Source organism: Anguilla rostrata, chromosome 6 (assembly GCF_018555375.3).
Source record: "Anguilla rostrata isolate EN2019 chromosome 6, ASM1855537v3, whole genome shotgun sequence".
Taxonomy (NCBI): domain Eukaryota; kingdom Metazoa; phylum Chordata; class Actinopteri; order Anguilliformes; family Anguillidae; genus Anguilla; species Anguilla rostrata.
In genome coordinates, this window is record NC_057938.1 from 16003575 (window position 1) to 16024504 (window position 20930).

At 40.6% G+C, this 20930-nt stretch overlaps 1 protein-coding gene across 5 annotated transcripts in view; it reads left to right on the forward strand.

The window, feature by feature from the left end:
• vav3b (vav 3 guanine nucleotide exchange factor b) overlaps positions 1–20930 on the forward strand; it is a 60725-nt gene that overhangs the window by 37312 nt on the left and 2483 nt on the right. For 2 of the 5 annotated variants that reach the window (XM_064338654.1, XM_064338655.1), the window contains exons 15-27: positions 1106–1215; positions 1717–1818; positions 2534–2631; positions 3774–3796; positions 4156–4189; positions 8897–9027; positions 11067–11132; positions 12118–12152; positions 12773–12889; positions 14660–14747; positions 15166–15286; positions 19424–19504; positions 20643–20791. In XM_064338654.1, coding sequence (XP_064194724.1) covers positions 1106–1215; positions 1717–1818; positions 2534–2631; positions 3774–3796; positions 4156–4189; positions 8897–9027; positions 11067–11132; positions 12118–12152; positions 12773–12889; positions 14660–14747; positions 15166–15286; positions 19424–19504; positions 20643–20791 — 1155 coding nt within the window. Of the gene's footprint in view, positions 1–1105; positions 1216–1716; positions 1819–2533; positions 2632–3773; positions 3797–4155; positions 4190–8896; positions 9028–11066; positions 11133–12117; positions 12153–12772; positions 12890–14659; positions 14748–15165; positions 15287–15729; positions 15795–19423; positions 19505–20642; positions 20792–20930 lie in introns of those variants that run through there. The other 3 variants (XM_064338656.1, XM_064338658.1, XM_064338657.1) reach the window with 2 other exon arrangements.

Consider the following 20930-nt stretch of genomic DNA (forward strand, 5'->3'; position numbering starts at 1 on the left):
AAATAAACTAGTGATATGTCCCAGAAGGCAGAAAAAGATTACCTTTCCCCCCCCCTTATCTCACATCACATTACATTTCATTGTACTATCTTACCTTATATTAATTTAGCATTCATACCCAGTGCGGAAATAAGAAGCACCTTTGAGTGAACAAGAAAATTGAGTGAGGAACAATAAATAAAGAAAAGGAAAGTAACAGTGCCGGTGCAACAGAAAGTGCTATAATCCTCAACTGCACTGTTAACGTTAGCAGTGTAAATCGTAGTCAACTATCCTGTTAACATATTAAATGCTGAACCTTGTGCTGAGTTATGGTGAAAGAGGTTTGGTGTTAATAGAGCCAAGATGTGGTCTCAGGAGCTGTGCCTTCAGTTAGCAGGTAGCTAAGATAGCTCAGTTACTCTGTTGTCCTGAACACCATGGCAAGTTGGTCCACCCCCAGGGAGCCAGAACAGGAACAAGCCACAAATTCCATGGGCTGAGGTGGTTGGTATTCTTATTTTTAAATTTGGGAAATGATTATTCTTGTCAAAGCCCCGCACAGTTCAATATCCCCGATGGGAGAGGTGTCTTTGAGACTCCTGTTCAAAAACATAGTGTTTGGTGAAGGAGACCTTGGCTGAGCAGACACCCACTGGACTGCCCTTTTGAAGTCGCCCCCTTGCCTCCCGCACTCTAGATCTGAGGCTCACAGAGATCAGACTCCTTCCTTTCCTCCTCAAGCCCGGCTCTGTGCTTGCTGTTTGCCCCCAAATGCTAAGTGGAATGCCAAAAAAAGGCAAATGATATATGTGCGTTCCACAGAAGGTCACTTACAAACCTGCAAAGGCCTGTATCACCAGCTGCTCCTACATGTTTTAATCAGATGTGTCCCTGAAAAGACATGTTAATGTGTCAGGATCGGTGTGTGCATGCATATGTGTGTGTGTGTGTGTGTGTGTGTGTGTGTGTGTGAGTGTATGTATGTATGTATGTGTGTAATAATGCATATTGGTATGTTCCTATATGTTCCTGTATCCCCACATATGTTCGTTGTACATTTGCATGCATCTCTGTATTTTTATATACACATTTGTCAAACGTGAACCTCTCTTCCCGTTCACAGTGGTCCTACGGATTCTACCTCACTCATAAACAGGGGCAAACTGGCTTTGAGTTCTTCTTCAAAACCAGAGAGATGAAGAAGAAATGGATGGAGCAATTCAGCATGGCTCTGTGAGTGTTGGAGAAGTCTGGGACATTAAACAGAAAAAACTCAATGTCAATACCCCCAATGGGAGAGCTTCCTGAGGCTCTCACAAAACTAGCACTTCTGTAGAAAGGAGGAGCTTATCCAGCACCACTGAATTAGTTGTAAACAAATGTCTGCTCTGTTTCATGTGTCCATGGCTGTTTCTGTTTTTCAGATGGGCACCTTTGATTGTGGTGTAGTGTTTCCCCTAGAAAATGTTTAGTAGTGAGTGGTGATGTGGACCGAGGTTGGGTGGGGGAACTTGTGTCTTAACAGAATATTACCTTTGTTATTTGTCTGATAGAATTATTCAGGAATGGTTATATTGTTTAATTTATTGTGTAACCAATGCTGTCAACAACCCTTGCATCCCTGTTGCTTCAGATTTTTTGAGTCACACTGTAACAACATGTATTGCCTCCTCAAGATATTCCTAACCTGATTGGACTGATTGTTGTCGGCCACCTGTTACTATTTCCTGGTAGATCCAACGTTCATCCAGAAAACGCCAGTAGCAACTTCCATGAGTTCAGGATGCACACCTTTGAGAAGACAACATCCTGCAGCTCCTGCCACATGCTCCTGAGGTGACAATCCACAGGGCACTGTCCTTGGACCCATGCAGTTTTTATTCTGTGCAGTTGAACAGTCCCAAGTGACTTTGTTACAGTGTATGGTCATTTGGATTGTGGATATAAAAAAAGCAATGGATTTATTAGATATGCCCATGAGAGTCTGTCATAATTGGTAATTAATTTGATTGAGGGTCCTTCCTACAAATACAAATACAAATTTCTAATTCCATTTGGTATCCAAGAAAATAAAAATTCTCTGCTCATAACTGAAAATATGCTGTAATTGCAAGAAAATTTAAATATGTTCTGTGCACCAGTGATTGAAACATTTTATGTATGAGGAACTGAAAACATATTTTTTAAACATTTTATTGCCAACTATAGGCCTATATTTAGTTGTTTTAGTTGTAGTCTTTTCTACTAACTATCCAACCCACTGTGTATTTCTAAGGAGCGAGTCAAGTCATTTAGAAGGTTCTATATCAGAGACTACTGCTCATTCTTGCTTTGTTTACCTGAGTCAGTGGAGAAGGAACACTAACACTGATAGATTGGCCTTTTAGCAATTAACGCCTGTGTTTAACTTACAAATAAATATACCTCACAAATAAGTGCAGATGTCTCTCTGTAAGTAAATATTTGTGAGTTCATTCTGGCGGTTCTATTTGGCTTTCAGAGCTAGTCTTGCCTCCCTTCTTTAATCATATCTCTCTGACCTCCTCTCCAGAGGGATTTTCAACCAGGGATACCTGTGTGCAAAGTGTGGGGCAGGAGCCCATAAAGAGTGCCTGGGGAGGTTTGGGTGCTGTGGGAAGTCCAGCCCAGGTAAGTCTGCTTAATGATACACCTCATGTCCTTAAAGGCATTGTTTTCTTGAAATCACAGCATGAAAAAACGTTTGGATACTGAAAGCACCGTGCTGATAAAACACAAATTTCGAAATGCCATGTTTGACCTCACCGACTATGTGCTCTTATAACTGAAAGTAGTGAAAGAAAAGAAAAGAGTACTGACAAAAAGGACTGCATGTTTTGCATAACATAACATCTATTGGGTGACGCTTAATTCAACTCCTGATTCAACTTCATTCTTAAAACACACAATTGTCTCGGTGACATTACTAATATCAAAGCAATAACATCAAACAAAAGACGATACTTTACCCAGTGTAAATATATGAAGCACGTGTTTGACTTGGACGTATCAGTCTGATGAGAAATACAGGGCGCAGCTTGAGCTGGCAAGCTGCTGTGCTGTAAATCATGGCAGCCCTTTGATTTTTTAATTGTGATCAGATGCCTGGGTTTGTTTTCCGTGTCTTCGCTAATTTTTTAGCCATTACTCCACCGCTGTCCTTTTCTCACGTCTGACGGATGCAGGAGGACTGCCAGCAGCCGGGAGGCCAAGCATAGATCTGTGTTTCCAGAATATTCATTTGTTTTATCACTTGTTTACAAGTAATCAAGTTGCATTGTTCCGTATGCTGAACAAATTATGAAGGTGTTAGCCGAGGAAATATGCTCAATGTGTATGCAACAGTTTGATGCTTTACAGTGACGTCAGCTACAGTGGCTTCACTGTAAAGGAGACCCATGACAGCATTCATTCTGGACAGTGTATTCATGATATCCTGTTGTACAACAGTATGAGGATTATCACTGTCACTCTATATACTGTAAGGGGAATATAAATCTTTTCTCTGAACAACAGATAAAATAGAAGAAAAAAACATTGTTTTTTATGTACATTTATCATTTAACATGTGCAGCTAATCTTGAGGGGATGTAGTCTAATCATCTGGTGAAAGATAAAATACATTTCAAGATGATCCCCGCAGGACTCTTTCTCTAGGCTTCTGTCAGGTACTTGCAGTTGAGCAAGACTGAATCTGACAAGTGTTAGCAGTGCAGCTGCACACCTGGCGGTTCAGTAGCGGCGTGCTCACTGTGCCTTTAAACTTGTTTCAGAATCCGCGATGTTGAGGCTGAAGGTAAGACACGTGCCACTTTCAGTTCTTTTAGACAGAGTTGTTATGTTTAAAAGTTGCCAGCAGATATATTAGTCAGCATTATGTGCTGCACATGCAGATCATTGTACCAGACCATTCTTTTTCCTAATTAGCTGTGAGTGGAGTGCGCTGCGGGAATTCGCCCCCTCATCAGCTTTGGTTTATTAATAAAAATATTAACTTTCATGGAGTTACCATCAATTGAGGTTTGGACTGTTGATTCCACAGTGCAGTACCCCTGACATTTCACACAGTTTTTGTATTTTTTTTTGTCAGTTTGAGAGATATGCTGTACATATGCTTTCTAAGATCCTGTATGTGCATTTTTGTCTTTCGAACAGAAAGGAGTTGTTTCAAAACGTCGGATTGATTCAGGTTAGTATGCTTTTATATGGCAATTCAGCAAGTTATGAAACTGAACTGCAAGTTAAAGTTCAACTGAAAGTTATGAATTAATGACATGCCTAAAGGTCCAGGAAACTGGATTCAGATTGAATATTCCCCAGCAGTGACAACTGATATTTAACCAAATTATAAGCATTCATTTGTAGTAAACACTATTAGATTATTGTGACCTGTCCAGCAGATAAGGGCAGGGTGGGCGTGTATCCTCTGCTCATTAATATTCATATCCGTAAGACATTCCTTGTCGCTAGGTCAGAGCAGGTTGTCCAGTGCAGTAACTATGACTACCAAACAGCACAAAAGAAAAAAAAAATAAGCTAGCATTTAGATCATTCAATGTGTAATAACATTGTAACATATAAGCTACATTAGGCTCAACTGGGCAGTTTCCAACTCCGGACATTACAGCTGTATAAAGAAAGCTTTTAAATCTACATGTCTAAGCATGAAAGTTAATTAATTATTGTTACCTAATGGTAGGCCTTCTTACCTATGCATCATGCATCTGTTCTGTGACCACCAGGAGTGTCACTTGCAGAAACAGTTTGGAGGGAGGCAGGGAGGGAAGGTACTGCACCATGCACCAGTGCTAGCATTTTTAGCAAAGCTACATTGTTTTTGTAAATACTGTAGTTGAAGTCCTTCGTGCGAGAATGGGCGCTACAAATATTAACTGTTGGGGTTATTGCAATATTGCAGCACCCATGGGCCTCCAGAAATGAAACCCATTCTTGTGGGTCTCTTTTTTAGCAAAGAAATAAGTACATCCAGAGAAGGCACAACACTTAGGCATTTCCAATTTAGCTTGCCCGCACAAAAAGAGCAAGAGCATCATTTACATATTAGAAGTAGAAAGGATTTCACCGGTCATAGTGTTTTAGTGATGTATGTTGTACCCAATTAACCCCACCCACTGAAAACCTGGTGTTTAGCCTAGGGGGTAAACGACACAGGCTTTTTTTTGGTGCAAGAATCATTTTAGAATATTTCTGGGTCATTTGTGAATGCAAAAATTGTAATACAAAAACATATCAGCAAAGAATTCACAGATTTCAGTTTCCTGGACCTTTAAAAGCGCCATTCAAGGATCAGAAAGAATTTTGATAGCATGAACAAGGCACCGAGTGAAATGCGTAGCCTCAAACTCTAAGTACTTGACAAGCATTACGCGTCAGAATGCTTACCACATGTCAGTCCAGTTTGAGAGGATTTATTTACCCAATTAACTTGTGGCACAATTAGATGGCTGGATTGGGAATTTGGCCGTGGCATCAGGGAACACCCCTACTCCTGTGATTTTTAATGAGATAGGACTGAAGTTGAATATCTGAATGTGGTAAAAACGAACTAGATTTTATTCCAAAATAAAATCCAATAAAGTCCAAAAATCACGTTAATGATTGTGGTATCTATTCCAAAACATTTTACAAAAACATTCATACAGCAATAATAATCATAATAATGCATAAAAGTAAGATTGCTCTGTACTCCACCATATTGTATTTGAAATAAATCAATAAATGTGAGGTTAAAGTGCAGACTGCAAGCATTCGTTTGAGGGTGTTTACATCCATATTTGATGATCCATGGAGGAATTACAGCCAATCCAATGTGCTGGACTACAAAGCCAAAACAACAGAAATTTCTGTCACCTGTCCCAATACTTTTTCATTTAACTGTATATTATGCCATAAATGATAAATGATAGTAATAATTTTTTTGCACAATATTTGTGTGTCACAATATATGTATAGGAAAATGAAAATGGACTTGCTACATTCATAGTGGAGCTGTAGATAATGAATTTGACTACAGGGTGCAGTAACTGGTCAAGCTCTGCTATTTACCTTTATCCAAGCCAAAATTTCTTTAGTTCGTATCAGACTGTATAAAAAGGACAGCAAGCAATCTCTCTGAATTGTCCATGATTAGGGGATCTGTCAAGAAAATAACGTCTGTTAATATGACATATATTATGATATGTGCGTTTATTTTGAGGCATTTGTTAATTGGACACTTAGAAAGTGATTTGCTGTCTGGTGCTTGTTTGCGATGTGACAGATTTCTCACATTTTGGCTACTTACAATAAGGCACTGATAAATAGCCTACAAATTGGCCTTTAAAGCAGTGCTGTTGTTAATATCTCTCCAGTTAAGGTATGGACAAATCTTTCTTTATATCATCCTGCAATTAATACATTCTTGGGGCCTAGTGGTTGTATGATTCATTCACACTCTGAGTGTACTTTATGTGATGTGTATGATGTTGTATAGCTTAATGAAATAAACTTTCATTATTTAGAAGTTTATTTAATTAAGCTATGCAACATCATTATTTTTCCCAGCCTCATTTTATTGGCATCCCCATTTATTGCCAGTTTTAGCCCTTGGTTTTTAACTGGTGTTGTAATGTGGGAATGTTCTGTTCTAATGCATAACATTGTCACCACTGACCGTCAGAAACCACTACAAACAAATATGTTCAAGCTTAGTAACATTAACATATTGATAAAAAAAAGTTCCGTCCACATACTCATGCACACACACACGCACACACGATCAAGGATGAATGATAAATGTGTCCATATTGAGTGCCTTTCTAACAATGAGATATTCTGAAAATGTATTTAAATGAAATTATAATCAATCTATTGCAACACTTGGCAATGTATGAACAAACATACAATTATCAGATGGTTTCAGATATTACAACTGATATTACACAGCTGTGAAATATACTTATTGCATTTTCAAGTTCTCATATTTACAACATATTGCATTCATTTCTATTTCTGTAACTCTAGTCAATAAGAACACATGAAATGTTTTGGATCCTATGGAACCAGCATAAATAATGTGGGAGATGAGTTATAATCGGTAAACAAAGATTATAAGACCACATTTGCAGGACAAAAGAACAAAGGTCCAAAGCACTCAAAATAAAGGCTAAGATAAAGGCATTTTAATTGATCAAACCAACCTTTAAAAGGTTTTTGTCGCCTTTGGGACCGAACGATTTTTCAGACTTCGATTTTAGTTATAAACAAATTAAATTCCTTCCCATGTGCTTGGGGCCTGGTTAAACCAGGTAAAATCCCAGGAAAGCGCCAAAAAATGGAAAAAAAGGAAATATGGCTAAATATAACAGTGGTTTTGAATAAATGCAGAAAATGCTGAAAAGCAGTAGGAAAATGCTGGAACAGGATGCGAGTGCTGGAGCAAGGATGAAGGATAAAGAGTTGCATTGCACAGACTCATTAGACTCTGAGCCTTGTGAGCACTGTAGCATTTATGACACCAGTGCAGAATTAAGTTATATATAAGGGCTTTTTTAGAAGGTGATTGTGAGTCCTCCAAAAAGCCTGACACTTAATAAATTCTATTATAACCTTTCTGGGGCTTGGCATAAAATATGCTCTCGTATTTTTTGTGTGTGTGGCTGCACGGTCCAGACACTCTTGATTTCTTTTTAGGCGCTGAGTTTTAGAGAGAAGAAGGCCTCATCTTGCTTGGGGACGTAGATACCCTTTGTCTTCCTTCACAAAGGTGGAGAGTTTGTTTGTCCTTCCCCTCGGGAGGGCTGCATTCACAGGGCTTCCTCTGACTTTAAACTGCCTTCAAAGAAGCCTTTAGTCAGAGGCTTTCCTTTTCCGTCCCAGGCTGCGCATGCCGTTCAGCTGTGGCTCAGACTTTGTTCAAGGCCCACGAGAGGCTAATGCTAATTTTAAGGACGTTTCCTTTTAGGCACATCGATAGAAAATGATGGCTTGGGGGGGGGCGGCGCTAGTGAAGCAGCATTGGTCCCTGTCTGCCTCCCGTCCCTGGAACACCTGTTTCGGCTGGCTCCCGACGCTTGGAGGGCTTCTTGTTTTGCCAGCAGAAGCAGGCCTTTGAGCTCAGTCGTAATCGTTTCATCAGATCAGTCCAATCTGTAATTAGGATAATGATCTGCTGCATTGCTTTTTAACAATTCCAGCCTCTACATACAGGAACAGGTGTGGCCACTGGCTATAATGACAAGGCATTACCACTCATGCGGTGTCAACCTAGGGAGCCTATTAGGGTGTCAGCCTTACACTTTTATTGAACCCCACTCCCTAACAGGAGGAGAGTGACCGCAATTTCTTCATCACCACATAGGCAGTATCACTTGCTTTGAACAAATAAGGTGTATGCATGGCTAACGTTTTTGCATGCGCTAGGTAGAGACAAAGATTCAATCAGCATTTGATATTGTAAGATTATGCTATACATAAGTCTGGGCTTTGTCCCAAGTATGCCATATGGTGTCTTACTTGTTCAAGATAAACAGTCATTAAACCTATGAAATGAAGGTAAAGAGGCAAATCTCCTTGCTCCTTGGTTAACCAACACTTAAGGCTGCGTAACGTAAGTGAAAATAGAACTGATAGAAAGAGTAGAACCAGCATGGCAGCATCTGTTAACAGCGCCGTTTACCTGATCATCTGCCAGTGAAACGCATTACATGTATCTGTAAACATAGCTGCTGTTTGTTATGTGAAGGCTACTCATTAAAAACAAATGTTCAGAGAAAAGGTAAAATCAACCAACAGGAACTGGTTACTTTTTTTTAAACCTGCTCCTCCCATCCCAGAGCCCTCCACCCCTTCCCAAAAAAATAAGCACACCGCGTTCCCGTCCTGTCTTTACCTCTAGGCCTGCCGAAGATGCTGACGATCCGCGAGTACTATGGTGTCCCCAGTCCCGTGTGTGGCCTGCCACTCAACATTCAGGTCGGGGACGTCATCGAGCTCCTCTGTGCCGATCTGCACTCTTCCTGGTGGCAGGTGAGACAGCATTTGCCAAGGGAGGTCTGTTCAAATATACCATCTCAAAATGCAAGATGTACATTTGAATATTAATTATGCCATACATTTAACACATAATTCAATATATATATAATATATACTCATGTGAAATAGTGGGCATATATTCATATTGAGACATATTGCGAAATACATAATTAGCCATATAATTAATGTATACAGTGTACATACTATATATATATGTGTGTGTGTGTGTGTGGCAGTAATTGTTATATTTAACTATACATGAAATATGTGTTGGCATTTATTTTAAAATATCATACATATACATATATTTTATATAATTCATATTCTACTTAATTTTGTGATTCTTTTTAGACAAGGGTTTAGCTATTTCAGACAAGCAAAAGGTGCCAATGAAGAGGTCTGTTGTAGTTTGTACTGTAGATGCTTCCAGCCGTGCAGTCGTAGCGAGATGAATGCCTCAGGCCAGATCCTCCTGCAGCTCGTATATGGACCCCTGCGAGTAGACTGCGTGTGTCGTGTATGATGAAAGGGTTTTCCACACACGGGCGAAAGAGCTGAAAGAGACAGCGGGGTCCTGTGAACACGGTCACACGGACAGGGCAGCCAGACACACAGACAATAGCCTACATAACGACATGACATGAATCGAGAGACATGGTTTATGGCGGGAATTAAAGCCGGTTGAATGGATCGGCTGGTGAAACTCCTCTGTTTTGGGAGGATGTGCGTAGCTCCAGGGAACGCGGCAGCCTCTCAGAATGTCGGGCTGTTATTTGAAAGTGCCCCCATCGGCTGGCGGTGTCGGTGGCTCTTCTCATCGCACCTTGTTTATTTAGTTTTGCTTTGCAGCTATTTTCGTTCCACTTTATTGCGGCACTAAAGCACCGTCTGCCCCCTGTTGCTTTCCCCGTCCGGCTGCTACAGCAGTGATGGGCGGAATGGGATTAGGCACTTGGTGTGATTTCCGACGCGCTGCGGTCCATAGCTCCCGGTAGCTCACAGGAAAACGGCAAATTGACACCCGGAGACCGAGTTAGTGAGACACAGGCTTTGGTTGGCTAAATGCGCGCACAGTTTCTTTTTTTTTCCCCCTCCAAAAATCCCATCTGTGCAATGGAAATGAATATTATCTGTTTTTATTATTTTATGCAAAACGACACTTAACACAACACAGGGCTACTTAATCTTCACAGCCCCATGGCGCCAAAGGCTGGAATTACAGAACACAGAGCATTCGTCTCCAATGTAACCGGGAGACAATAATTTCTATCCTGGTGCCAGAAAAATACAATCAATCACAGTAATTTCATTTCATTCTCCTGTTACCATCTGCTTGCTCTGATGGGGTTATATGTTTAATATTTACTGTGGGCTTATCTGTGGACTAACAAATATAAGAGGCTTTCAAGAGGCCTGATAAAATGTTATTAAGCTAAACTGTATCACTGACGCTCTAGGAAATGGGTCTCAAATCTAATTTGTGTTGAAGAGTATATTGAAACAAATACACTTGCCCCTGTAATAAAAATGCATTGCAAAGAAGGCAAAATAAGCATTCATAGGCTTTTCTCATTTTTAAAGTGCACATATGTATTTTTGCAGGAATATAGTATTATTTAATACATACAAAAAACAACATGCATTATGCTTGTGGAAAATGGCTAGTTTCAGATAGCTTTCCCTAAACATTCATATTTTGTGTTTGGAATTGTTTAAAAATGTTTATTTATTTTCTTAATCTGGCTTTGTTTTGACGCAATAAAAAAAAATACTTTAGTGATTCTCTCTGTTGTGACTCAAGTGTTTTGTCGCCCTGGAACTCAGAGATTTGAATAATGTTTATTATCAGCATTTAAACGAGGCTCTCGTTTTTGATGGCATACAAATCTACCCATTGGCAGGTTTGGAACAATAATTAACTCGGGCTGTAAATTAGTCGCACTGCTTGTTCCAGGGTAATTGTGCTGGATTTACTCCGGGCATGAGGAAAGGCTCCCAGCCGAATATAATGCAATTATATGTTATGTTTCCAGGGTAAGAACCTAACAACGGATGAAGTTGGCTTTTTTCCCAGCGATGCAGTAAAGCCCTGCCCGTGTGTAAGTATCATGAGTGGCTAATTGTTTTAACACGAGGATAATAATATGCATGTCTGTTTCGACGAAGAGGAATGCAAGTGTTTCAGCCTTTTTTTTGCATGGGCATGCTAAGTCATCACCTCTCTATCCCACTATCTGTTAAATAAGTGCTTAAACAGGCTTGTTTTTTTTGTACAAAGCTTAACTAAAAATGACAGAATACTCCCAATCGCCCACTTGTACCCCACACCCTGATCCTGCAGTAGAGTGTGTCAGATTAATTCATGCTGTATGAAGCTGAATATCTCCCTGTTCTACTACAATAGCCCGCTGAAGAGTAGCTTGTTTGGAATGTTATTTTTCTTCAAAATTGTAAGTCACTGTCAGTCACATCAGCATTAGAATGTTCATTTAAGAGAACTCTAATCACATTTGTGTGATCTTACAGCTTTAAGGTTAGACATACATATGCATGTTTTCTAAATGGCTGCAACATGTCATACATATGTTTTCCAGTCTGTGGCACATATGACATAAATTATATTCTCATCCATGACAATGTACATAACACATGCTCTATTTACTCTAGCAATCTAGTGGTTCACAGATACTTTAACAGCGGTGTTGGATCTGGAGGTTAATGCTGAAACCTTCCTATGTCTGGTTACAAGTCAGAATCACACCACACCACAATTGACCACACTGCCACCAATAATATCTGAGAGTAATTCTCACATGCTGGGTGTTATCACTGAGCCATATCTCTGAGCCATAAAAAAAGCTATGTATTGACCTGACTGTAACCAAGTGTTTATGGTGACAGGGATGATCTTGAATGATGTGCATGTAGTGCCTTACGACAGTCTCAAGGTGCTTTTGATCTTGGATATCAGATAGGAAATAGCATCACCCCGTGCATGTGGTAAGTTTTAAAAAAGCAGAATTGAAATAGTTTCTGTTTCAACAACAAAAACGCGCGTATGTGTTTGCCTTTCCCCGAATGCAGGTCCCGAAGCCTGTCGATTACTCTTCCCAGCTCTGGTAGGCCTCTTTCATGCTCACATTACTCATTTACATACTCCTTTCAAACAGGAGGAAGATCACTCCCTTGTATTCCACGAGCTACATGCATTTTGCATGCTTACATTGTCTTTGAACTGCACTGTTATGAATTTTATATTCACATTTATATTGCAATAGCATATTTGCTTTAGAGACCTCTTGGCGGTTTTTGTGAAAGATTGCTCTGAAGTCTTCACTTATGTTTCTGGCAGTGGGGGTGGGAGGGAGGGGGGGCTGAGTTGGAAACCATCAGTTTTTGAATCCACAGGGCAAGGCCATAATAGACAGTTTACTTTATTTATTTTTTACTTTATTCAACCAGGGATTCCCTTGAGAGAACAATCTCTATTTTATGGGTGACCTGGCAAAGACTGGAGCAACACAGTATGGAAATGTCACAATAATACATTATTGTTTCAGAAAATAGCAATACAAAATATAGAAACAGCTTACGCTTAAAAATGAAAAAAAAAACAACCAAGCTTATATTTGACTGATCCAGAAATGAGGTAAACAAATGCGGATGTCTGCGAGCTATTGGTGACATTCCGCTCTGACTGACAGCGGCGGTAACGGCTCTGCCTTTGCTGATGGTGCAGGTTTGCGGGGGCCATGGAGAGGCCCCAGGCAGAGTCTGAGCTGATGGACAGGGGGAACAGCACCTACCTCGTCAGGCTGCGGAGCAGGGACTGCACCGAATACGCCATAAGCATAAAGTAAGTTCGGCGGGAAGCCGCCGGAACGTTTGTGTGTTCTGCAGGAAGCGCCGGGCTACTTTAATGCGTTTCTATGGGAAACGGCGGGAAGCGGTAATGCATTTCCTCGGGAAGCCACATGAAAGGTTAGAGGGTTTCGTTTTTTTTGTCATTGGCACAGCGTGGAACTGTGGTGTGATGGAATATTAGCGGTTGAGAAAAGGGCATTTGGACCATTTCTGGCCCGTGGCTTGACTATATCCAACAATGAAAATAGAGAAAAACATGTTATTCACCACAATAAAATGTATACTATATGATCAAAGGTCTTGGGCTGTTTTTCATCGGCTAGGCCCCTTTGTTCCAGTGAAGGCAAATCTTAATGCTGCAGCATACAATCAAATTCTAGACAATTCTGTGCTTCCCCAACAGTTTGGGGAAGGTCCTTTCCTGTTTCAGCATGACAGTGCTTCCTGGCGCACAGCGAGGTCTGTATAGAAATGGTTTTGTCGAGAATGGTGTTGAAGAACCTGATTGGCCTGCACAGAGCCCTGAACCCAACCCCATCCAACACATTTGGGCTCAATTCTAAAGCCAACTGTGAGCCAAGCCTAATCGCCCAATCAGTGTCCGACCTCACTAATGCACTTTTGGCTGAATGGAAGCAAAACCCTTCAGCAATGTTACAAAATGTAGTATAAAGCCTTCCCAGAAGAGAGGAGGTTGTTATACCAGCAAAGGGTGGACCAACTCTATATTAATGCCCTTAGTTGTGGACAAGATGTTGGATGTCAGGTGTCCAAATACCTTTGGCCATGTGCTTGTTTTTAAACGAGTTGAGTCCCACCCCCCCAGCTCTATATAGACATGCAGTGCTCCACATCTTCTCCAGAATGTGGGTCTTTTTATGAGTTGTCTTGGGTCGTTTTGCCCATCTGTTACATGTCAGGTCGAGGTCTAAGGCGATGAAAGTGTCCTCGAGTGTCTCTTTACTGAAGCACGCATTGCTTCTCGGGCAGAGGCAGTTTTGTGGCCTCACAATGGCCTGTTCTTGGACTGCGGTCGAGCTGTGAACGACATCAAGCCTGGTGTATGCTCAAGGTCATTTAGTCGAACCAAAATAAAAGTATTCTCCATGTACAGAATTTGAAATTCATATTGCATCCTCCAATTTTTTAATAAAAAAAAAAAAAAAAACAGAATTCTATATTAAGTTGTGTCCGTGTATTATCAGGAATTTCTTTTCAAATCAAATCAAATCAAATCAATTTGTATGGCACTTTTTTTTACAGAAAACTGTCATAAAGACACTTTACAAAATGGCAGAAAAGAGCAAGAACAGAGCAAGAGCAAGAACATAGCAAGAATGTGTGTGAGTGCGTGAAGAATGTGTATCTTTTAATGTGTATAAATAGCATGCGTAATATGAATTAGTCGTGTATGAGGTGAATGTGTCTTAATTCATGCTGTGCGGACATCATTCAGAAGTTCAATGAACAGGGAAGCCAGGGAAAAAAGGGTGATATGATTGCTTTGCCACTTCTTCTGACAGAAAAGAATTTTCTCATAACGATCGGCTCACGGAATGACTCAACGGAGGGCTGATAGGTGTGTGTCGGTATCGTGAACCGTGAGTGCGGTTCCTTAATGAGAGTCTGGGTGATCAATTGACATCTCCGCGCATCACTCGGAGAAACGGCGCCCGTTATTAAGGCTGCCGAGCTCCAGGTCGCGCTCGATCGCGGTAATCAGCCGGCGAATTACACTCTCCGCTTATCGATCGGCCCACAGGTTTAACAGCGAGGTGAAGCACATCAAGATTTTGACCAAGGAGGGCCAGTTCTACATTGCAGAGAACAGGAAGTTCAGGAGTATTTTGGTATGCGTTCTGCTCCTGACGCCGTTTGGATCAATCACACACTCTCACTTCTTTTTGTTTTGTTGACACAAGACAACAGGCAATAAACATTCCAGTAAAAGACACGAGTGCACAGAAATCCTTATGCGGACACATAAACCCCACCCCAAGGATCTTATTCATAATTCATCAGACACATATAAAAAGCTGAAACAGATGGAACAAGAATCATGAGAAGCATGCTCTCATTTTTACATTTTGGATAAGGAAGCGTGAGGCACATTGAGAACATCTTTTTTTAATTGCACTGCACTTTAAGGTGTTTTGTATGCCGTTTTTCTACAAAAGTAGCTGTTTTAAATTAAAGCTAGGACATGCTAAAAACAAATCACTATTAACACACCTGTCACACCTGCATTGTGGGAAATGTTGTGAACAGGAGCTGATCGAGTATTACAAGCATCACTCTCTGAAGGAGGGGTTCAGGAACCTGGACACCACCCTGCAGGTCCCTTACAAGAACCTGGAAAACACTGGAATTCACAGAACCAATGGATCCAGTGAGTATGACCTGCTTACCAACTCTGTGTGTAGGATATGAATTGCTTAACTGTTGAGTAACAGTGAAAACAAGCATACCTTGTGGCTGTCAAGGAACAGGGTTGAAGACCCCTGTACTAAAGACTATGTGTTTTTATTTCAAAATCATACAGTAATATCACATACCATATGTTTACCTGTGGCATAAGTGAAACTTTTAACTCTTTGCACACAATGACTGTGTGGCCTAATTGGTGGGCTGGAAAATGAAACAAGCAACAGCTGTCTGCATTTTGAAGAGAATGCGTTTTTTTTGTTTTTTGTTTGTCCTCTCTCAAATTGACAGAGGATGCTGCGTTAAAGACACGTTGGACAGTTGGAGAAAGTAAAAACTCTGGATAAAAATAAGGAAAACGTGCTATTTGTATTAGTAATTTTAATGGTAGTTTTTTTTCTTTTCCAGATGCTAATGCAGCTATAATACCCTATCATTATATATTATGAATAAATAAAGAATGTCTTCTTGTGTTTTGACATCTGTAAGTGAGGTTAAATGCACTACCAACATTACTTTGGCTAGACCTGCTTTTTCTTTTATTAAGTTTATGTGACACGATTCAGTCACACTGGTATGATTTTATTTGTGGCTCCATGGATAGACTACTGTGCACAATGCCTGTTGGAGAGGTCTGGGTAAGGGGTATGATTGCTTAAGGGCTCTCGGTATGCGGGAAATTCTCACAGATCACAAAGCACACAGTCATGTTTATTCCAGTTTTTGGCACCTTGAAACAAACTAACAGGAGAAAACAACTTGAAAGGAAACAAAATGAAATTCAGACAGGGGTGTGCTTTTTCTCCCCAAAAGCCCTTGTCCAAGGAAAACAACCGTCACTTTCTACCAATAGATCTGCAGTTCTTTTACACCTTAGAACTTGCACAGAAGTGCCATAGGAATATATGCAAATGCATGGTGATCCCAGCTTCAGTGCTAACATTTTCAGCAGGGTATCATGGGGCTAAATAAACAATACACGAACACGGGCGGCAGTACAATACAAAGTGTGCGAGTGACCATCTTCAACAAAACTTTCAGCTTTCAAAGTTTTTTTCAAAGTGGAAAGAGTAAAACTATCTTTATTATTTTAGATTTTTTTAAATGCAGCTGTGGTGGTTTATGACATAGCTAGCTATACCTGAGCTTCTGCATTCTGAATTATGAAAATAGCCTGCTTGTTAGATATGCTAATTCAAGGTGCCCTAGAATATGATTGCAGATAACTCCCGTGTGGACACAACAACTTCAAAATAACAATTTTGAGAGAAGTTGTGTTGATGCTGAAGTTATTAGCATTGCTTTTATGTCTTTGTTCAGGGATTCAAGGTGCTCTAAAAGCCAGGTACTCATATCGTTTGAGTGTTCGTAAGTGCCTATGGTATGTTTGTGAACCTTGTACCTTTTGTTATAGTTTTGTTAACATTCCCGCATTTACAAGGAGGGAGAGAGGCCTAACTTCAGCCTACCACATGTAATAATCAGATGCACCAATCATGTCTCGTTGTCTCATGTAAACTAATCTAAGGCAGTCTAATAAAAGACAGGCTATTAAAAGTTGTGTTTTGGTAATATGGCCTGACACAGCTGCCCCAGGTGAACAACACCTTGGCAGAAAAAAAACTATTCATTCATATGTTCCTCTTCTCTTTTTCCCAATGAGAAAACCATGAGGAAATGTATTTGGATATTTGCACTCACTGTATGTTTTTTTTAGCATTAAAATATTTTGACCATGGGTTAAAAATTGTTAAGATGAACTGTCAAATTTGGGTAACCTTTTTAATGTTGAAATTTGTTCTGCATTTATTTCAAACTCAAGTTATTTTCCATTAATAGCCAAACTGTTCGCTATGGAAGGCAGAAATGTAACCTTCATTTTACTTTAATGACTGTCAAAAACTTTAGCCATAATACCACTTTTTTGCATGTCGTTTTATTAGGTGGTGAAAATCCTGCCCTGGGTATTTGGTGTCTTTAATTTTATGGATGCTACACTATGAGAATCAGAAGTGCCCATTTAATGTTCATCAGATGGTCTGACATCATAATGTTGCAGAGTGGACATTGTAGCTGAGGGAGACCTTTCAGAATAGCAGTGTGCACTCAGGAATAAATGTATATCTCTCCCACCTTGTATCGAGCTGGGAATGGCTCCTCAAAGACGCAAACAGATGCTTGGAGAAAAACTCCCCACAAAATACCCAGTAAGAGCATCAGGTACAATGCACTCCTTGCCCAGCCACCCTCTCCCATTACCACCCACGCAGGGACAATGATTATGTCCGCAATGACAGTCACCTCGAACGCCATTTGCAATTTCCCAGCACAGTAAAGGATTTGTTTCCCTAATCACATGAAAGGCTTTGATACAGCATATTTACGGTACCCTTATAGAAAAGTATTTCCAAAGAGACTGGGTGCTTCTGCTCTCTGTAGAAAACAAAGGAATGGGAAGAATTTGATATAAGACCACCAGCACGTTCCCAATCCAGGGATGCGTGGGCGGGAGATCTTCCGGCCTACCTCGTCAACAGTCTTCTGTTGACAGCGTCTGCGGGAAGAGTTCCAGCCATTTTGTGAAACACATTTTGCACAAAGGAGAGGGCTGGTCTTTATTTGATAAGCCCTGTGAAATTCACAAAAACACCATTTGCAATTTTAAAAAGCACGAAACAAAAAAAAAAAAAAAACAAAAAAAAAAAACGCGCGAAGCGTGAATAGCGACAGAAGCGGCAAACGATTGATATATTCAGTCGTCGGCGAAGGATAAAGCGAATGTTTGGTTGACCAGCTTGCACGACAACATAAACATATTGGCTCTCGCCGTGTTGGGAGGGAAACGGGGGCAGTAAGCATATTGCAGGGAGGACGCCAGGTAGTTTACAGTTCATCGGCCTCGCCGGTCAGATGGAGCATCAGATGGCGACAGAAGTGGCTTTACTGTTTGGAGTTAGCAGGTGCCAGTGTGACAAGGTTTGCTTGAGGTTCCAAGCTGTCGTCTTCTGCCAGCGGAGGGTGTGTGACTCGCATACAGTTTCGGGCGCATGTGAAAAACACATTTAAATGTTTATCCTGTGGTGTATGGTGAAGGTAGGGCGGAGAATCAAAGACACGTCTCACATTTACATGCAAGGGCTTTACGGGCTGTTCTCAGGAAAGAGGTGTAAATAAAATCGAGTTTTTCACCTTGATGTTATCACTTTATCATAGAAACATCTACGTAGAGCTTGAAATCTATTTACAGGTTTTGGACGAAAGTCATTAGAAAAAGAACCCCGGAGAAAGTGTTAAATTATTCATGAAATAACAAAAAGTCAATTTATTTTCACAAATGTTTTGGTATTGCCAGCTCAGTGCTGGACCTGCATTCTATTTTAAGGCAGAACTACTCTAGACTGACTATAGTAGTTGTACTGTACTGTATCATTAGCAGACACCTGTGGTGACTCAAGGCCTTTACACACATGGAACCCACAACATTGCCACAGAGAAATGGTTAAAACATTATTTTGGAGTCAGATAGCTGAGATAATATTACATTAAAACCATTCCAGTACCACCAGATAAGATATGGGGCGACATAGCTCAGGAGGTAAGAGCGGTTGTCTGGCAGTCGGAGGGTTGCCGGTTGAATCCCCACCCTGGGCGTGTCGAAGTGTCCCTGAGCAAGACACCTAACCCCTAACTGCTCTGGTGAATGAGAGACATCAATTGCCAGCATTATGCCGACACAGAAAATTGCCGGAACATTTATGTGTTAAGACTTGTGTGTGAAAGGGGCCTTAAATAGCTCACATTATTCATATTACCCGTACATACAGTTGACTATTTACTTGGGTTTCAGTTGCATGCTTAGCTTAAGGGTACAACTGTAGAGACCAACATAGGGTTCAATCCCGCATTTCCCTGGTTGCAAAACTGTCTCTCTCTTAAAACAGACAAATAAACAAATAGACAACCAGGGATCGGATTCATGCCATTGCTTTTGTGTTGGCTTTGTGTGTTGGTATGGTTTCTCTGTCAGCCTTTTTGTCTGACATTTGTGAATGTGAAATTAGTTTTGTTTTCTTCCTCCCTCCTGCGCCTCTTGCTCCCCCAGATGGGTCGCTGTGCGGGCTTTCTTTCACATCTCCTGATGGCTACAGCTTTGTTCCTCCCTCCTCTGCTCCTTTCTGGTCAGGTACATCTCTGTTCATTTCATTCTCTGCCACAGCATTCCATCGCACCATTTGCGTGTGTTTGTCTGCGCCTGTGTGTGTGTGTGTGTGAGAGATAAGCATGGCTGCTTATGTGTGCGTTTTGGTGTGTGTATTTGCTATGTTGCAATGTTTGTGTACACGTGTGTGTGTACACATGTATGTACACGTATGTGTTTGTGCATGTGTGTGTTTTTTAAATCAGCAGGTGCATGTCTAAGTATGTCTGAGTCTGTGTATGTATGTATGCCTGTGAGTGTATGTGTGTGTCTATGTGTACATGTGTGTGCGTGTGTGTGTGTGTGTGTGTGTTTGTATGTTTGTCTGAACTGTGGGTCTCCCTTCGGAACTTTGGAGCTACCGCAGAGAAAGGGCGGTTGGTAATGAGAGGAGAATGGGGCTGGCTGGGGTCATAACCCTGCTCATTGCTCCTGTCACACGGAAACAGTCTCCTAGGAACAGAGATGAAATGTTTCAGAGCTCTTTGCTCTTAAACAGCAAATCAGGCTGCCTAGTCTTGGCACCGCCTTAGTTATAAACCAGTTTTGTTGAAACAAAGAGAGTGGGAAGCTCTTTTGAGATTTTGAATACAGTACAACATTAAAGTTTTTTGTTCACATTTATCTTAACAGATGGATATTATGTTGTGGAATATGTGCAGGAATACATTTGCTCGGGTTCTATTTTAAACCAAGGTTGTGAACAATTCTATATAAAAAATGTATGTATTTACAAAGAATATAAATGGAAGAGAACAACAATTATGCATTGGGTAAGAAAACAAAATGTGGAGGAACAACTCAGTTTAGACTCATGATTTCAAAGAGAAAGGGCACATTTCTGACCCTCAGAACCTAAGCAAATGTTGTTTTCGATACTACATCACAATTTTGTTGTTAGAAAGTAATATTGAAATATAAAACACAAGCATATGTTTTTAAATTTGTTTCTCAAATGCAACATTTAATTAAATATGAATCTGGGCCTTAACCTGATCTGCTATATTTTCAATGTGAATCCACTCAAATGTGTAGTCGAAAAATGAACTCAGCGCTGGGGGAATAGGAATTCCTCTTTAATTTATTAATGTTTTTGTCTTCTGAAATCTTTTTAACCCCCCAGTGTTCACTCCAAAAGTGATGGGCTTCGCCATAGCCCGTTATGACTACAGTTCCAGGGAACTGCGTGAGCTGTCTCTGCTGGAGGGGGATATCGTGAAAATCTACAGCAAGAGTGCCAACAGGTGGTGGAAAGGAGAAGTCAACGGGCGGGTGAGTGCTTCCTCCAAGGGGAAAGTGCCGGAACTCTGCACTTCACACTATTTAGAATAATTTATACGCCCACGCTAACTTACTGAGCTTACATTTAAACTTTATGTTTTAAGTAATTAGTGCTATGCTGTCCTTTGGC